The sequence below is a fragment of the Dendropsophus ebraccatus genome, chromosome 3 (assembly GCF_027789765.1).
Source record: "Dendropsophus ebraccatus isolate aDenEbr1 chromosome 3, aDenEbr1.pat, whole genome shotgun sequence".
In the NCBI taxonomy this organism is placed as follows: domain Eukaryota; kingdom Metazoa; phylum Chordata; class Amphibia; order Anura; family Hylidae; genus Dendropsophus; species Dendropsophus ebraccatus.
Window position 1 is genome coordinate 41,158,441 of NC_091456.1, and position 18,179 is coordinate 41,176,619.

The 18,179-nt window shown below is 45.3% G+C and overlaps 1 protein-coding gene and 1 non-coding gene across 5 annotated transcripts; both read right to left on the reverse strand.

Annotated features, from left to right (window-relative positions):
- Positions 1–2,762: 2,762 nt before the first annotated feature.
- TRNAP-UGG (transfer RNA proline (anticodon UGG)) lies at positions 2,763–2,834 on the reverse strand. The gene has a single exon. It is a non-coding gene; the product is annotated as a tRNA-Pro (tRNA).
- Positions 2,835–7,000: 4,166 nt separating this feature from the next.
- Positions 7,001–15,557, reverse strand: LOC138787048 (dnaJ homolog subfamily A member 4-like). 4 transcript variants are annotated; one of them, XM_069964157.1, is made up of 8 exons: positions 15,350–15,557; positions 14,859–14,995; positions 14,041–14,221; positions 13,621–13,725; positions 12,618–12,845; positions 12,301–12,531; positions 11,765–11,865; positions 7,001–7,464 (listed from the first exon to the last, which is right to left on the reverse strand). In XM_069964157.1, exons 2-8 carry the CDS (start codon positions 14,988–14,990, stop codon positions 7,252–7,254), a joined length of 1,191 nt encoding a protein of 396 aa, XP_069820258.1. In that variant the 5' UTR covers positions 14,991–14,995; positions 15,350–15,557; the 3' UTR covers positions 7,001–7,251. The 4 variants fall into 4 exon arrangements, with proteins under 4 accessions (XP_069820258.1, XP_069820255.1, XP_069820256.1 ...); XM_069964154.1 differs by having other exon boundaries at positions 14,859–14,999; XM_069964155.1 differs by having other exon boundaries at positions 15,223–15,557.
- Positions 15,558–18,179: the final 2,622 nt, after the last annotated feature.

Below are 18,179 nucleotides of genomic sequence, written 5' to 3' on the forward strand. Positions count from 1 at the left end.
ATCTGCCGATTCAGTCGATTATCACTCAGTGTAACGGTGACAATGATCAGCCCATGAAACAAATCGGCTGATCGTTTCTTTAGGTCCAGACCTAAAATCATTGGCCTCCTATTAAGCGTAGCAATGCACGGCCAACAATTGCCCAAACAGTTTATACTTTACCTGTCCACGTTCCCGGTCTTCTCCTGCTCTCTGTATCTGTCCTGGCACAGCGCATGGCAGCGTCAGAGCGGCCTAAGCTGACAGGCTGCTCAGTCGGGACCACCGCGGCCAGTGATTGGCTGAGCAGCCTGTTAGGCTGTCACACATGGTGCCGGGATGGATACAGAGCGCAGGAGAAGACTGGGAACAAGGTAAAGTATTAACTGTTTGGGCAATCGTCGGCTGTCGGCCGTGCATCACTATTAAACGTACCTAAAGAAACGATCAGCCGAGGAATGTTTCATGGGCTGGGCACTGCTGTCTTATTACAGTGCCGCAAAGATTCAAACAATCTCTCCATTCCCGGCATTATATTTATACACAGCTTACCCCTCCGTAGGTTCTGTGTTTCATGGAACGTGTGAATGCCCCCTTAAGAGGGGCACAAGTGGGGGAGAAAATAAAAACGGACAAATGTGATTAGGGTATGTTCACACACGTTGGAATTTCATTGCAGTAAATCCGTGAGGGACAGCTGGGCGCCAATAAAATGATTAATTATTGCAACAAAAAAACATAGCCTAAGCCTAAACATAGCCTAAGGGTAGCTTCACACACCGTATCGCAGTGGATCCGCAGCTGATTTGATCTAAATAACTGAACACAGCATCAAATCTGCTGCGGATCTGCTGCAGATCCCGTGTGTGAAGGCACCCTGAGGGTGCTTTTACACAGAGACATTTATCTGACAGATTTTTGAAGCCAAAGCCAGAAACAGGCTACAAACAAAGAACAAGTCAGGAAGGAAAGACTGGGCTCTATCTTTTCAAATCCATTCCTGGCTTTGGCTTAAAAAATCTGTAAAATAAGTCTCTGCATAAACGCACCATCACAATAGGCCATCAACTGCTCATTGGCAGCACCCCTGCTGATCCGCTGTTTGATACCTGCACTGCACAATTAGGCCGCATTCACACACTCCGTGGAATGCCTGTAACGGACTCCCCGCCCGGGCAACCTCTGTGATAAGATGCTGGGCGCGGGGGAACTGTATACATATGGACCGTGCAGTTCCCACGCTTCTAGCATCTTATCACAGATACTGCCCGGGGGGGGTGTCAGTCCGTTACAGGCACTCCACGTCCATGTTCTGTGTGGAACACGGAACATGTGAAAGCAACCTAAGCAAGATCTCTTCACTGGGTAGTGATAGTGATATGTTAGGGCCCTATTCCACCGGACGATTATCGTTTGCATAATTGTTAACGATTAGCGATCTCAAACGACCGCTATTGCGAAAGACCTGAAAACGTTCACTCGTTTCCATGAAACGATAATCGTTACTTATGATCGTAATTGCGATCGTTTTTCTTCACTATTTCTTCGTCTTATTCAATGCGAACGTTTTGCGAAAGTTTTGAGAACGAGCAACAATAAAAATAGGTCCAGGTCTTATAAAGCGATCAGCGATTTCTCGTTCGGTCGTTAATTGTTAACTGCATTTCAACCGAACGATTATCGTTTAGATTCGAACGATTTAACGGTAATCTGAACGATAATCGTCCGGTGGAATAGGGCCCCTAGGGTGGGTTCACACCACTGAATTGGGGCGGATAATCCGCTGCGGATTCCGTCGCTCGCCACCGCGTGCATCTCCGCCTGTGCCATAGACTCCATTCTATGGTGGCGTGGATTCCGCCGTCCAATGAAAGAATTAACATGTCAATTATTTCGGCGGACGGTGGAATTCACCCAATAATCTGGGGATCAGGGAGAACGGAATGGGCACAGTCCTGCGTCATTTTGTGTCATGTGAGTATGGGGGGGCTGTACAGGATTCATGGGGCCCGTACAGTTTCTATGGGGCCCCATGAATCCTAGAGACTTAGGGGAAAACAACTAAAAAAAATATATACGGCGGGGAAAAAGACCGTCATGGACAAAAAGCCACAAAAGAGTGGTAAAAAAAACAAAAACATTAGTACTAAAATTTTTACAAAAGCTGTGGATGGGGCAAAAAAAAAAAGTTTTTTGAGCCAGCCACCCCTCAGTGTGACACTGCTGTGACGTCAGACAGATGCTGCAGCGATAGGGGGCGCACTGCATGGATGTAACCTATGTACACCACAGAGGAGACGTCACTGCACCACAAACTGAGGGTGTGTAAACTTATATCCACCCTGATGCCAGTCTATATACGACATTCAGAACGGAAGGTAACGCCGAGCAGTGCGGGCTTTGTGAACTGTAACAATAGGCTGACGTCATAGCTAGGAGAACGCGAGCGCGTGCACGAGCCGATGACCTCACACAGTGACGTGCCTGTGACGGGGAGCGCTTCTCAGCATCGTAGGGCGCCAGGTGTGAGCGGGAAGGTGGTCGGATCTCATGTGGAGACGATGAGGGCGGTTTCCTGTCAGGGCTGCTGCGTGTGGCGGGAAACAGTGATCGCTTCATCACAGGAACAGCACAGCACACCGCAGCTTAGTCATGAGTCCCCCGCATTCTTAATAAACGCTGCAATGTGAATATAATACAATGCGCACTATACATAACACATAGGTGTAAACTCGTCACCAGTGTATAACAAAAAAAACATAACAATTAGTTTTTCAAAAGAAGGGCTCGTCCGGGATTTGAACCCGGGACCTCTCGCACCCAAAGCGAGAATCATACCCCTAGACCAACGAGCCGCTGTGAAGGAAGGAGGAAGTGTTGGCTGACATGGCTGATATGAGAAGACTGCTGGACTGTTCTATGTACTCTGCCCACTCTCCTGATAGTCGGTGTGTTGTGAGGAGGAGACCCGAGTCACAGCAGCTATCGGCTTCACAGTGACAGAGCTCAGCAGCCTGAGCTGATACACTGGTGTGTGGGAAGTCTATGGCATACACTGAGTGCTGACACTTAGCTCCTATAGTTTGATTTTTTTATTTATTTTTGAATTAGGAATAAAAGGAATGTTTAAAAAAAAAATAAAAATAAATAATAATCCATGTGTCCTATTAGAGGATATAATGATAGAGGGGAGTCATCCACTTGGGGCCACACTCTCGGAGCGGCCATTTCTTTGCTGGAGTCCACACTGTCATGTATTACAATATGATTGCCCATTACTTTTAGGCTATGTTCACACAACGTATATTTTTGTAAAACCACGGCTGTTGTTGCACATTTCAACAACGGCCGTGATTATTATGAAAATATATGTTACCTTGCCGTCTATGGGATCCCGACCGGAGCGTATACACATAGTATACGCTCCGGCCAGGATCTCTACCGGCGCCGCAAACAACTGAACATGTCAGTTTTCTGCGGCCGCTATTCACTGAAACCCATGTCAGTGCACACTATGGAGCGAGCAGCTCCGGCCGCATGCTCCATAGTGTGCTGTGGGGAGTTCTGATGCGGGCTCGCACGGATGCGCCCGCATAAGAACTCTGCGGCGCTAAAGATCATCCGGCTGGTACAGCCCGGATGATCTTTTCAGAGACCAGCCATTCTGTGACCCATCGAGGTCACGGAACTGCCAGTCTCTTACGTTGTGTGAACATAGTCTAAACAGGGGCCATGTAAAGGTCCCCATACACTTCTGCTGACTTTGCTGGGTACTCCTGACTCTGACATGTATGGGGGCCTCCCTACTCTGCAGACATAGACGTGTGGCCTAACATCACTTTTCTAAAAGAACTCCAAAACCTGTCCTTTTTGTTTTGAAAAAACTGCCATGTGTGAAAGCAGCATTAATGGAGCAGCAGTCAATTGTGTGCCCGGCTGCTCCATTCAGAGAGGAGCTTTGGGATTCCTGTTCTGGACTTTGCAGGGGATCCCGGGTATCAGCCCCCTATGCAATCCCACCCATCCTATGGATTGTTCAGTATAAGGTTACAATAACACTACGGAATCCGTAGCGATTACGCCGGGTGGCCTCCGCCTGGAATGCCAAAGAGTCAATGATATTTGGCTGCGAATTCCGCCAACCGCTCAAAGAATGCCGACAAATAATTTTTGACGCTATGGAATGGGCGTAACTTCAAAGAGGCCGCCAAGCAGAATCCGTAGTGTAAATGTACCCTTAGGCTGGGTTCACATGCTGCAGGTGTGAAGCCAAGAACTGCCCAAAACTGGCATTTTAAAGGAAGTACATATGGAATTAATATAAACTATGGCCTAGATTTATTACAACTGTGATAAATCTATGTCTCCCAGGGCAACCAATCACAGACTAGATTTTATTTGTCAAGTACAGAATACAAAATGAAGGGTGCACCGTGATTGGTTACCCCATGTGCCTGACAGATGGTAAAACATTTACAGCACACTCCTGCCATGCAGCAGCAACGTAAGCCCAGTCTAATAAAGCTCACGTTACACAGTTGAACAAAACCTTAGGGTATGTTCACACTGAGTAAATGTCAATTGTTTGAGCGGAGGCACATGAGACCTCCCATAGACAAACAGTGACACACTGAGGCAGTGAAAATGAAGGAACAGAATGAGCTCTCCACCACATTTACTCAGTGTGAACATACCCTTAAAGTGTAACTACATTTTTTAAAAACTTCTGACATGTCATAGTGATATGTCAGAAGTGCATATCAGTCTGGGTCCAGCTGCGGAGAACCCTCTTGATCGCTAGAATAAAGGGGCAGGCACACACGGGAGCGCGCGCTCTGTCCCTTCATCTTCGCTACAGGGAGATAAATTCGTAGACAGCTAATTCAAGCAGTCTACGGAAATTATCTCCCTGTAGCAGAGATGAAGGGACAGAGCGCGCATTACTGGGTTCTCAGCAGCTGGACCCTGACCGATACGCAGTTGTATGTGAAGTTTTTAACCCTTTAAGGACAGAGCAAATTTCGATTTTTGCGTTTTCGGTTTTTCCTCCTTGTGCATAAAAGGCCATAGAACTTGCATTTTTCCACCTAGAGACCCACATGAGCCCTTATTTTTTGCGTCACTAATTGTACTTTGCAATGACAGGCTGAATTTTTGCATAAAGTACACTGCGAAACCAGAAAAAAATTCAAAGTGTGGTGAAATTGAAAAAAAACCCGCATTTTGTTTATTTGGGGGAAATGTGTTTTTACGCCATTCGCCCTGGGGTAAAACTGACTTGTTATATATGTTCCTCAAGTCGTTACGATTAAAACGATATGTAACATGTATAACTTATATTGTATCGGATGGCCTGTAAAAAATTTAAACCATTGTCAACAAATATACGTCACTTAAAATCGCTCCATTCCCATGCTTATAGTGCTTTTATCCTTTGGTCTATGGGGCTGTGTCAGGTGTCATTTTTTGCACCATGACATGTTCTTTCTATCGGTACCTTGATTGCGCATATACGACTTTTTGATCGCTTTTTATTACAATTTTTCTGGATTTGATGCGACCAAAAATGCGCAATTTTGCACTTTGGGATTTTTTTGCGCTGACGCCGTTTACCGTGCGAGATCAGGAATGTGATTAATTAATAGTTCGGGCGATTACGCACACGGCGATAGCAAACATGTTTATTTATTTATTTACTTTTATTTATAACCTGGGAAAAGGGGGGTGATTCAGACTTTTATTAGGGGAGGGAGCTTTTTACTAATAATGACATTTTTTTTTAAAACTTTTACACTTATACTAGAAGCCCCCCTGGGGGACTTCTAGTATAAGTGATCTGATCTCTCATAGAGATCTCTGCAGCATAGATATGCTGCAGAGATCCATGAGATAGGCACTCGTTTACTTCCGGCTGCTGCAGCCGGAAGTAAACGAGTGCCGAGCCGGGGACGGCGCCATCTTGGAGCGGTCCCCGGCCGGCTTCATTTACGGAGATCGCTCCTCCGGGATAACATCCCGGAGGAGCGATCTCCCCACTAGACACCAGGGATGAGGCTGCGTCCGGTAATCGGATGCAGCTGTCATGTTTGACAGCTGCATCCGATTACTGTATTAGCGGGCACGGCGATCGGACCGTGCCCGCTAATACCTACGGTCCCGGGCTACACGCGGCACCCGGGACCGGCGCGGTTCAGAGCGGGGCCGCCGCGCGGCCCCGCTCTGAACTCCCTTACCGGCATCAGGGCGTAAATTTACGCCCGATGTCGTTAAGGGGTTAAAATCGGTAGTTACAGTTTAAAGGGGTCATCCAGCATTCGAAAACTTTAAATATATACCTGCTGTTACATAGAAACTACACCTATGCTTGCGTCTTTGCGCTCAGCCAATAAGAGACCGTGGCGCTTTCCTATCCCAGTCAGTAATTGGCTGAGCGGCCTTTCTCTGGATCAGTCCACCTTGAATGTGACGGCAATTAGTGGGGGACACTGGAGATACCATAGGAGAACACCAGGGGAGCGTGGAGGGGTAAGCAAAGAGCAGATTACCAAATCCGAGGAATGGCTGTAAATCAATGTAACTATCAGGGTGCAGAGTCATTGCTGTCACTACTAGGAGTGGGGTATGGGCTGGTGGAGTGGGGTAACTGACTACTGATTTGGTGACTGGGCCGGCTGTGACTACTCAGGGAAGGGCAAATCAGAGAAAGGTTGTGCTTTAACTACTGAGAGGTTGGAGCTCTACTGTGAGTCACAAGAGGGTTGACAGTAGTCCTTCGTCAACTATGGAAACAAGGGTGAGCAGGGGTACAGGAGTCCCTCAGGGGAGTCCTACCGTACCTAGTTTTGGTCAGTACTGGAAGGGTGGAAGCTTGCTGTAACCAATGGGTATAACGGCAGTGGGAATGCTGTGGCTTCTGGGAAAGCATGAGGGAGGGTCCTCAGCTGATAACCCTTTGGACCAGAAGTTTTTTCTTGGGGAAAATAAAATATAGAAGTAGACATCATAAAAGAAAATGAAACACTTCAGTATTTTCTTAATTTATTAGAAAAAAAAAGATAAACAGAATACTTTAAATAACATGTAATGTGCAAAAATAGCAAGTATTTCCCAGGTAGAGGTGTGTAAATTACAGCAGTTTTTACCTTTTCATTGGTAATAACTGAAAAGTCTGTACTTAGCACAAGATCCACTCGTCAGATGTTATTTTCATCCGACTTAAAACCACATGAACACAGAACAGCATACAGTCACTTTCAGCTGTACTTTAGCTTATTACGACGTTTGGCACTGAACGCCTCCTCTCGGCCTTTCATCCTCATGGTACGCTTCTCCTCTGTATTCTTTATTGTACTGTTTGGGATCAAACTCAACAAGATCTACAACTTCCATGTCATCAGTGACCATCAAATCTTCTCTGGGTGGAAGCAATTTTTCCAGAAGAGGGAGCTTGCTCGTTGGAAGCCAATTGTTTTCTGGGAAAATCACCTGAAACGATGAGATAACAGAATCAGACAAGGGTCATAAATAGCAGAGTGCATACAAAAATAATAATTCCCTCCCCCTCACTGCTGAACACAGAAGTACAACTTTAAAGAACATTTCCTTAATCTTTTTTATTTGATTGTATTTTTTATTTTGTTGTCATTCAAACAAAAAAATATAAAACTAAATATTTTGTGTCTCAGGTCCCCTCCTCTCCACCCTGTACATAAAAACATACCCATACACATGAAGGTTAAAGAGAATGGATGATATTAACCAAACAAGCAGGAACTCTGTAACAGCTGTATACAGATGGTGTCTCTTTCTTTTGGAGGAGTTTCTGGCTGGGCTAATCCTCATTTATGAGGCTATTAAAGGGGTTATCCAGCACTACAAAAACATGGCCACTTTCTTCCAGAGACAGCACCACTCTTGTCTCCAGCTTGGGTGGGGTTTTGCTGCTCAGTTCCATTAAAGAGAATGGAGCTTAAGGGTACGTTCACACTTACCGGATCCGCAGCGTATTTTCTGCTGCAGATCCGCAGAAGATTTCATTTAAATAACTGAACACAGCATCAAATCTGCACCATCAAATCTGCTGCGGATCCTGTAGGTGTGAACGCACCCTAAAGGGGTTATCCAGCGCTACAAAAACATGGCCACTTTTTTCCAGAGGCAGCACCACTCTTGTCTCCAGCTTGGGCGAGGTTTTGCTGCTCAGTTCCATTGTTCCATTCCAAGTTAATTGAGCTTAAAGGGAACCAATCACTGGAAACAAGCATATAGAGCTTTTGAAATGTGCTGTTAGAGCACACAGCACACTTGCCACACGTGTTTCCATAGCCTCCGTGCCTTCCCCGTGTAAGCCGCAAAGTAACTTTATAAAACTGGCGCCCTGTATGCTAATTACCTGAGGTAGTCACCTGGGCGGTGTTCGGCTAGCAGGTAGTCACGGTCCCCTGGGCGTTCTTCCGCTGTAATCACGCCCCTCTGGGCGTGATTCAAATGGCAGAGTGGCTGTGGCGTCACTTGGGAGCGCGCCGTACCCAACGTCGGCGCGCTTACGTACTGATGCCGGACGCCGCCGCACATGTGCAGTGCAGCCGCTTCCATTCCGGTTGCACTGCGCCTATGCAGAATAGCCTCGAACTCCGGCTAACAGGCTATTCGAGGCTATTCTGCACAGGCGCAGTACCGCCGGAATGGAAGCGGCTGCACTGCGCATGTGCGGCGGCGTCCGGCATCAGAATGTCACAGCTACTCGGCCATTTGAATCACGCCCAGAGGGGCGTGATTACAGCGGAAGAACGCCCAGGGGACCATGACTACCTGCTAGCCGAACACCGCCCAGGTGACTACCTCAGGTAATTAGCATACAGGGCGCCAGTTTTATAAAGTTACTTTGCGGCTTACACGGGGAAGGCACGGAGGCTATGGAAACACGTGTGGCAAGTGTGCTGTGTGCTCTAACAGCACATTTCAAAAGCTCTATATGCTTTTTTCCGGTGATTGGTTCCCTTTAATTGCAAACCGCATCGGAACTGTCGTGTTGTCTCTGAAAGAAAGTGGCCATGTTTTTGTAGCACCTTTAAAAGGGACTAAGAATAAACATGCAAGGACAGTATCTCCAACAGATGGCACCAGAGTAAACTTTTATATCTGTAAGGGTATAAACACACACACCATATACGCAGCGTATTTACTGCTGCGATACGCAACAAATACGCAGCAAATTAGATGTAAATAACTGAACACAGCATCAAATCTGCACCATCAAATCTGCTGCAGATCTGCTGCGTATACGGTGTGTGTGTTTGTACCCTAAGAAAGCTACTTTGTGCATATGACAGAAGTATATTCAGGAAAACAGACCAAACGTAGCAATGAATTCTGTCCAAATTCAGACTATTAAGAGTGTACCACTGTGGTATACATCTTGAAGCTTATCGGCAAAGGTGGTTGTCTTGTTGTAAAGATGGACACTAATAATGCCTTTGCCTGATATGTTCCTGAAGTGGGAACATAGCTTAATGGTGCGTTCACACCTACAGGATCTGCAGCAGATTTCATTTAAATAACTGAACACAGCATCAAATCTGCTGCAGATCCTGTAGGTGTGAACGCACCCTCAGGGTATAAACCCACACACCGTATACACAGCAGATATGCAACAAATACGCAGCAGATTTGTTGGTACAGATTTGATGCTGTGTTCAGTTAATTAGATCTAATCTGCTGCGAGTTTGCTACGTATCGCAGCAGTAAATACGCTACATATACGGTGTGTGGGTTTATACCCTTAGGGTGTCTTAACAAGTACCGAATCTGCAGCGGATTTCACACAGCGAGTTTGCAGCAAAATCCGCGGATATGTGACCCGGCGCTAAGCATACATTACCTGCTTGGCGCTGTAGCTGTGTAAAGCTACCGGCTCCCCTCGCTCCTCAGCCAATCAGTGCACAGCAGCGCTGATTAGGAGTGACGAGAGCTTCACACGGCCACCGCGCCGAGCAGGTAACGTATGCTCCGGGCCAGGGGCCGCCATCGTAAGGACCAGCCTCCTTTCCCCGTCTGTAGACAGCAAGTAGTCTGATTCCCTCAGGAAGCTGACTTGACTCAAAATAAATTCTTATTGACTGGAAAGGAGCCTGGGAAGTGTAAAAAATGTGCTTGCACTACTGAGTCATGGAGAGTTTGTGGAAAAGTTTGTGTCAATTTCAAAATGAATCTGCAGGATTTCTACAAAACATGCAGAAAGTCTCATAGACCGATAAACAGAGATATGGTTCTCCTGTTTATTTTATTGTGAGTCTTTCAGCTGCAATTCACATTACAAGCTGCTGACTGTTATGGTGCCTTTACACAGAGAGATTTATCTGACAGATTTTTGAAGCCAAAACTAGAAACAGATTATAGACAGGGAACAGGTCATAAAAGATAGATAAATATTTCACCTCTTTTCAAATCCATTCCTGGCTTTGGCTTAAAAAAATCTGTCAGATAAATCTGTGTAAACGCACCATTAGGCAGCTGTTCGGTCAAAATGACATACGGTACCTTTGATATATTTGTCTATGCCTCCAGAATTTAGAAAAATGCTTTTATTCTTCAATGTAAATAAGTCAGAGGCTTTCTCGTGATCCAGATCTTCAGAGGGCTGTAATAGGCCTTTTGACTCCCCCTCCCATCCCTGATCCTACTTGTCAGTAAGGTCAGCTTCTTCCCGACTGACAATCATGCAGAAATAGGAATAAGGATGGGGGGACTGACGACATGTCAGAGCCCTCTGAATTTGAACTCGGCAGAAGCTTGGAAAAACCTCTGATTCTTTACAATGGAAGCACAGATGATATATGAAAAGTACCATATGTCTCCTACCCAACAGTCAGTGGTTTGGAATGTGAAATGCAGGTGACATATTTTAAAGGGGTTGGCCACTTTAAAGAAAAATTTCTGAGTATACAGTATTAGTATTACGCAGCACAGGCTGTCCTCCTGTGGTTAGTCTGTCCTTAAAATGGCTGAACATGTAGAAGCATGTGCCCCACCCTCAGTGTCCACCCTAGGCATATACAAGCTCAGTGGGGGGGGGGGGGGGGGGGGGCAGAGCATGGTCACATGCCCCTATATGCTCGGCCATCTTATGGACAGACTCAGAGCAGAAGTTGACAGCCTGGAGAAAGGGAGTCTGATTTTAGCTCTATGGGGTACTTAGGAGTTGCTGTCAGTAAGTGCACTGAGCACACTTAGTACTGTACATGGAACAATTTTAGTGGCGAAATGTGACTAACCCCTTTAAAGAGAACCAATCACCTAAATATAACTGTCCCTATTATGAAAGTACATCTATCCCTAAGTCTATTCATGAAGATACAGACTGCATTTGCAGTCTGTATCTTCATACTTTACCTGATCCTCTGTTCCCTGGCTGTTCCGGTGGGCGCCGCCATCTTTATGACGTCACTTGTGTTCCAGCGGTGCGTTCCAGCGTGATGTCATCAAGATGGTGGTGCCGCCGGAACAGAGGATCTGGTAAAGTATAAAGATACAGACTGCAATGGCAGTCTGTATCTTCATAGATAGACTTCATGAGGATACAGACTGCATTTTTTCTGCAGCTATTTCTGTTAAAATCAGTTCTGTTCTGATCGGGGTTGTTTTGGTGGCAAGCACGTGGATTTCTGCAAGCTCAGTTCAGATGAATGGGGCAGTCACAGCTATGACTGCAGCAGAATCGGTCGTGCATTCACCCCAATTGTAACGCAAAAAAACAACAAAAACAGATAATTGATAAGTCACTTACATGAAATTGGATGATTAGAAGACCCTTCTCAAATGGAGCTCTCTCTAAGGGCATTCCTTCATTCTGAATGCATTTCAAGTGCCCATGACTAATGACTTCACCTTAAAAAAAAACAATATCTACGTGAGCAGATATTTACAACAATGTAAACTATGAATTTCAAGAGTTAAAGCCAATGGGAGACATGAGAAATTTGCCAAAGCATTAAGTTTTTTTACTTCCATAATTCATATTGACTTCTATCTTAGAAAAACTGCCCCAATACCCATATGCTGTCACACCCTTACCAATGTGTATCTACTTAAAGTGAGACTGTCACCCCCTTTGTGCATTCTGACATCTCTACACAGGTGTAAAGGGTAAATTTAGCGTTTTTTCATACCTTATTTCATATCATACGTCATGGTGTTTGTTCAAGTAAAAACAATTTTACCCTTTACACCTGTGTAGAGATGTCAGAATGCACAAAGGGGGCGACAGTGTCACTTTAATATGCCACAACAATTAAGTTATTATATCACATTGTTCTTACTAACCTGGAAGAGATGTGATGAGGAGAGTTCGTCCATCCAATGTCTCTACCGTTTTCTTGAACCCACACAAAGCTTCTACTAGTAAAATCTCCATCTTCATAATTAAATCCCTATCTTGCCTTTGGAACACTTCATGGTCCCTCTGATCCAACACAATGACAACATCTCCTGGCTCTAGACCCGGTTCTTGATCTCCTTCCCCGTGAAAAACAATTTTCTGCCCATCTTTCATGCCTGAAAATTGCATAATAGTATAAAATAACTTGTACAAAGAACTACACACTGAGGTACGTGTAACATGCATCTACTTTCTTACTAACCCTTCCCAATGTGAACCTCCAGGATCTTCTTTTCACGTACAACCTTCTTTCCATTGCACTGTTTGCAACGATCTTTGGGGTTAATGCGCTCACCCTCTCCATGGCATTCTGAACACATTGTCTGAATCTGCTGTACCATGCCAGGCCCAATCTGCTGAACATGAACTTGGATGCCACGACCTTTGCAGTTTGTACATTTCTCTACTGCTCCTTTTTTGCCACCACGACCTGAAAGGAAAGCAGAACACATTAAGTGCAGGCAAAACAGAGTGGAGTGCCCTATGTTCCTACTGAAGACACTGAGATATGACATTTCCATTAGAAGCTTATAGTATGGGCCACAACATGAACAATTTCCTGCAATTTTACAATGGGTTATAATTAGAGATGAGCAAATCTAGAGCATGCCTGGGTTCATCCGAACCAGAATGCTCTTTCTTTGATTAACTGTGTCAGAAGTAGTTGGATGCAGCCCTCTAGTTATAATTCAGTTACACTGCCATACGGTCCTATTACATGGGCTGACTACAGCTCAATAATTTTAGTAAATGAGCGCCATCTTCAAGATTGGCGCTTAAATACTGGACCTGTTAGATGGCCTGATAATCGGGGAGTATGGGCTGCATGGACATAGTTAACAATACAGCGTCTAAGTGGCCTGTCAGTTGACAGGCCGCTCAGCCAAAGGCTGGGACCGCCGCGGCCTGTGATTGGCTGAGCGGCCTGTCAGCTGAAAAGCCGCTTAGACACTGCAGCCGCAAGGGCCAGGAAGCTGCGGAGTACAGGATAGTACAGTAGAGCAACAATGTAAACTTATTCGGAGCTTCCCAGCATCAACATGTCGCCAGGAGTCCCCCAATTCTGCTCGGCTTAGTAGCACATCTTTCATGCATGAACCATAGTCATGCATGGAGCATGTGAATGCCCCCATACCGTAAAAAGAAGCTTCTACTATGAATCTTTATTATCTTATTTCATAGCTATTAACACATAGATGTCTTACCTTCACATTTGTCACAAATCACATTCTTCTGTAACGCTAGCTTCCGACTCACACCGTTATACATCTCTTCTAGAGATACAGATAACTGGTGAACAACATTTTTACCTAAAAAGAAAAAAATTAGACAGTCACAATTATCAGAAATAAATATATTATTTTCAGGGGATCCTCTTTTTCCATGAAGAATTAACAATTTACCAAAAATAATAATTATATACTGTACAGTAGTTGTCGTCACGAAGCAGCATAACCCTGGTGGCAGAGGGGGGTCTTACGTTCTTAGGATGCCGTATTTTCAGGGGGATGCCTTATTTTAAGCTATCCTGTAAATCCTCCACTATGCCTTATTTTCGGAGGATGTCTTATTTTAGGGGAAACAGAGTATATAGTGAACACCCTTTCTTTTAAATTTAGGATTACCTCTCTTCTCTCTGTTCATACGCCCACCTCCACCAAAGAACATATCGAAGATGTCCATAGGGGAAGAAAAGTTTCCTCCACTTAATCCTCCTTCTTTGATGGCTTGTTCTCCACCTTGGTCATAGAGATCTCTCTTCTTGGGGTCAGACAGCACCTCATAAGCTTGGGAGATTAGCTTAAACTTAAAAAAAAACAAAGCATTCATTACATGTCATGTGCTGACTGAATACCATTGCTACTTTAAGGCTGCGTTCACACATAACGGATTGGCTTGTTGCTTGTGATCCAGCATCTTGTTCTCCAGCCAGAGGAGGCAGGGCCTGAAAATACAGCCGGTGTGAGCCCTGAAGAACCAGATACTGGATCACAAGCAGCGTAGCTGGTAGCTATAGACTGCTCGTTATCTCAAAAGTGACATCTTTACTGTTAATTTCCAGAGCTGCACAAACAATACAAGGATTGTTCATGCAGACCATTTGTTCTATTTCTCATGACACGTAAAGACACAGCAAACAAGCTGCCAATCTCATGGCCCCCACATCCAAGAGATCTGTCTGTCCAAAAGGACCCTAACCCAAAGGCACCCCAATGTGGCACCATGCTAGTCCAGCAATCCCAAGGGAATCCTTCTCCCCATTCAGTTGGTGCTTGTCATAGATTTTTCCTTTACGCCAGTTTATTTCCATAGACAGCAACTAACCCCCTACAGCCATTGAACGTAAAGACCCCTTCATCCTTGTGAGAAGACCCCCACTACTATCTCTTTCATGGTATTGATAATGTATGATAACAGTAGCCATTACAGACATATTACTTACCCGCTCTCCCTCACTGGGGTTCTTGTCCGGGTGATACTTCAGTGCCAGCTTCCTGTACGCCTTCTTTATTTCATCAGCCGTGGCATTTGGCTTTACCCCGAGGGTATCGTAGTAGCCAGACTCCTTCACCATCCTGGCTGCCTAGCACATAATAAGCCAATAATCAGTAGGTGCAGTAACTCCTTTAAGTACATACAAATCCAGGTATAATACTCCTGGTAATACAGGAAGGGTGAGTACAACATCAATAGAACTGCTAACTCATATATGATGACTGAAAGAAGGGCTGTGAGTATGTGTAACACAGTGATGTGCTACAAGTAACAGCAACTACAGATCATGTAAGAACAGTCCTGATGGTTACCTCAGTGTCCTGGGCTCAATTCCTCTGTAAGGCGCAGTACAGACGAACAGGTTATATGTAAGCCGCAGTCTATAAAATAATGACGACGTCCGCAGTGTATAGAGTCCCGCACAGCAATGATGATTACCTCAGTGTATAGAGTACCGCTAGTCTCCGCCGGAGTTCTCTCCTACCCTCATTAGTATACACCGATGCTTGTTATATACACATTAGCCCCGCCCCTTCTTAGCCAGAAGTTTCTCGAGCCGGCTGTGCGGCACTTCGGTCGCCTTCTCCAGCTTTCCAGAAAGCTCCTCCGTTGCCCTGGTTACACAGGTGGCATCAGTCACGGGGCGCGGCTAGTGAGGGAGGCGGGAAATGTAGGGGCGGGGCGTAGCCGGCGTTACCAGAACCTTCCCGGCACTTCTGTCAGCTGCTGCTATGGCGTACACTATAATTAGATATCGCTGAGTGTTAATGAGGGGGACAGAAACGGAGCGTGTATAAGGAGGACAGTGTGATGTGGGGCGGGCTGTGGCTGTGAGGGAGGGTAACGCCATTAGAGTTACCTCATATGGAGACAGGCGCCGTCTCTTCCTAGCAGGGATCAGGAATCTTCCAGAACTAGTTGGTGTTCGCTACCAGATTATGGTGGTCTTCTGATAGAAGCATTGCTTCTGGGGGGATACCTCAGTGTATGGCAGCTGTGGTCGGTCACCTAAACGTCACAGTGTTGATAGCAAATAATGTGGAATCATATGAGGGAGACCCTGGTGTACCCTGCTTGATTTGTCTCACCCCAGCCTGGAAGCAGTATAGAGGGTAGTTTGGCATTAGTACCGCACTTACCCTTGATGCTTGTTGAATTGCTGGTACCATTATATTTTGATGCCACTGAGCCTAGGGCACTGCTGACAATGCAAAGGATAGAGAAAGGGAACCCTAAAGCCGCTATTACGTGGGGTGATGCAGAGAAGCAAACCAGCGTTGTCAGCGCTTGCTTGCTCCTCATTCCCCGCTTGCTGCTGGTGCTATTACACACTGTAGCAAGCAGGTAAGAGCAGGGGGGCCACGGGGAGGCTGCCCGAGTGATCGCTAGATTGTCCGGGCAGCCCATAGAAGATAGCAGTGGTCCGCTGACGGCGCTCCTATTCCACCGAGGGACGGCAGCAGATTGTTGCTATCTTAGGGTATGTTCACATGACGTTTTTGGCCGCACGTCGGCCTACAAGCACAAATCAATGATAAAAGGATGCTGACGTGCAGCCCGAAGTGCGGCCGGCTGCCACATTGACTTAAATGAGCAGGACGGAGTCATTATGTGACCGTGTTTTGCTCATTTGCGGGACGCACACGGATTTTGTGCAGGACTCAAAAGCGTAGTCGTCTACGCTTTTGAGCCCTGCACAAAAGCTGTGTACGTCCCACAAATGAGCAGAACACAGTCACATAATGACTCCGTCCTGCTCATTGAAGTCAATGTGGCCGCCGGCCGCACTTCGGGCTGCACGTCTGATTTGTGCCGTGTAGCCTGACGTGCGGCCAAAAACGTCATGTGAACATACCCTTAGTCGTTTGTCTTTCAACATGTTGACAGACAACAATCAGCCAACTTCGTTCATGTCGGCTGATAGTTGTCTTATATTACATGAGCTGATATCGGCGATAATCGTTTTGTGGAATGGGCCTTTAAGGCATGTCTCCATGACTGTTCGGCCACAACAGTGCTATGCTTCACAGGCAGGTACCAGCAGTTTACTATGCCTGGGGTTCACAGATTCACTTGGGTTCACAAGTACAGGATCTGCAGAAGATTTGCTTTGAATCTATGGCATCAACTCTACTGCAGATCCTGTAAATGTGAACGCATCCTAAAGAATCCTTTTTAGGGTGTGTTCCCGCCCTTGAAAAGTTTTATTTAACCCTTTGAGGACCAGGCCCAAAATGACCCAGTGGACCGCGCAAATTTTGATCTTAGTGTTTTCGTTTTTCCCTCCTCCCCTTCTAAGAGCTCTAGCACTTTCAGTTTTCTATCTACAAGCAATGTAAGAGCTTGTTTTTTACAGGAATAGTTGTACTGTGTAATGGCGTCTTTCATTTTACCATAACATGTATGATGGAATTCCAAATATATTATTTATAAAGATATAAATTGGTGAAATCGTAAAAAAGAATGCAATATGGTAACGTTTGGGGGGTTCCTGTGTCTACGTAATGCACTATATGGTAAAAGCGACATAATACTATTACTCTATATGTCAGCCCGAACACAACCATATGCAGGTTTACGCAGATTCTCTAATGTTATATATATTTTTAAATGAAATCCTTTTTTTTTTGGCAATTAATTATAAATAAAATGGGCCTATTTTGACGCTTATATCAGAGTTATATTTTTACCTACGGGGCTGTATGGGGTGTCATTTTTTCCGCCATGATCTCTAGTTTTTATTAATACCATATTTGTGAAGATCGGACGTTTTGATCACTTTTTATTCATTTTTTTTTTTTATAATGTAACATAAAATCGGTAATCCGCGCACTTTTTTTCCCTCTTTTCGTGTACGCCGTTTACCATTCGCAATGACGCTTGTTATATTTTAATAGATCTGACAATTACGAACGCTACGGTATATTATATGTTTATTTGTTTATTTATTTTTATATGTTTTATTTATATAATGGGAAAGAGGGGTGATTTCGACTTTTATTGGGGGAGGGGTTTTGGGGTAGTGTGTTAGTGTTTTTAACTTTTTTTTTTTTTACACATTTGAAGTCCCTTTGGGGGACTTTTACATCCAGTACTTTGATTTCTACACTGATCATTGCTATGCCATAGGCATAGCATTGATCAGTGTTATCGGCGCTCTGCTCATTGAGCCTGCCTGTGCAGGCTTAGTGCAGCAGATCGCCGATCGGACCGCAGGGAGGCAGGTAAGAGACCTCCGGTAGTCCGTTTTACCGATCAGGATCCCCGC

What these genes read in the sequence shown, in the direction of transcription:
- LOC138787048 (XM_069964157.1), bottom strand. Translation starts at nt 14,990, where the DNA reads ATGGTGAAGGAGTCTGGCTACTACGATACCCTCGGGGTAAAGCCAAAT. An exon ending in GATTTGTGACAAATGTGAAG is followed by an intron (nt 12,846 to 13,620) that starts GTAAGACATCTA and finishes CTTTCCTTTCAG; the next exon opens with GTCGTGGTGGCAAAAAAGGA. An exon ending in TTCTAATCATCCAATTTCAT is followed by an intron (nt 7,465 to 11,764) that starts GTAAGTGACTTA and finishes TCATCGTTTCAG; the next exon opens with GTGATTTTCCCAGAAAACAA.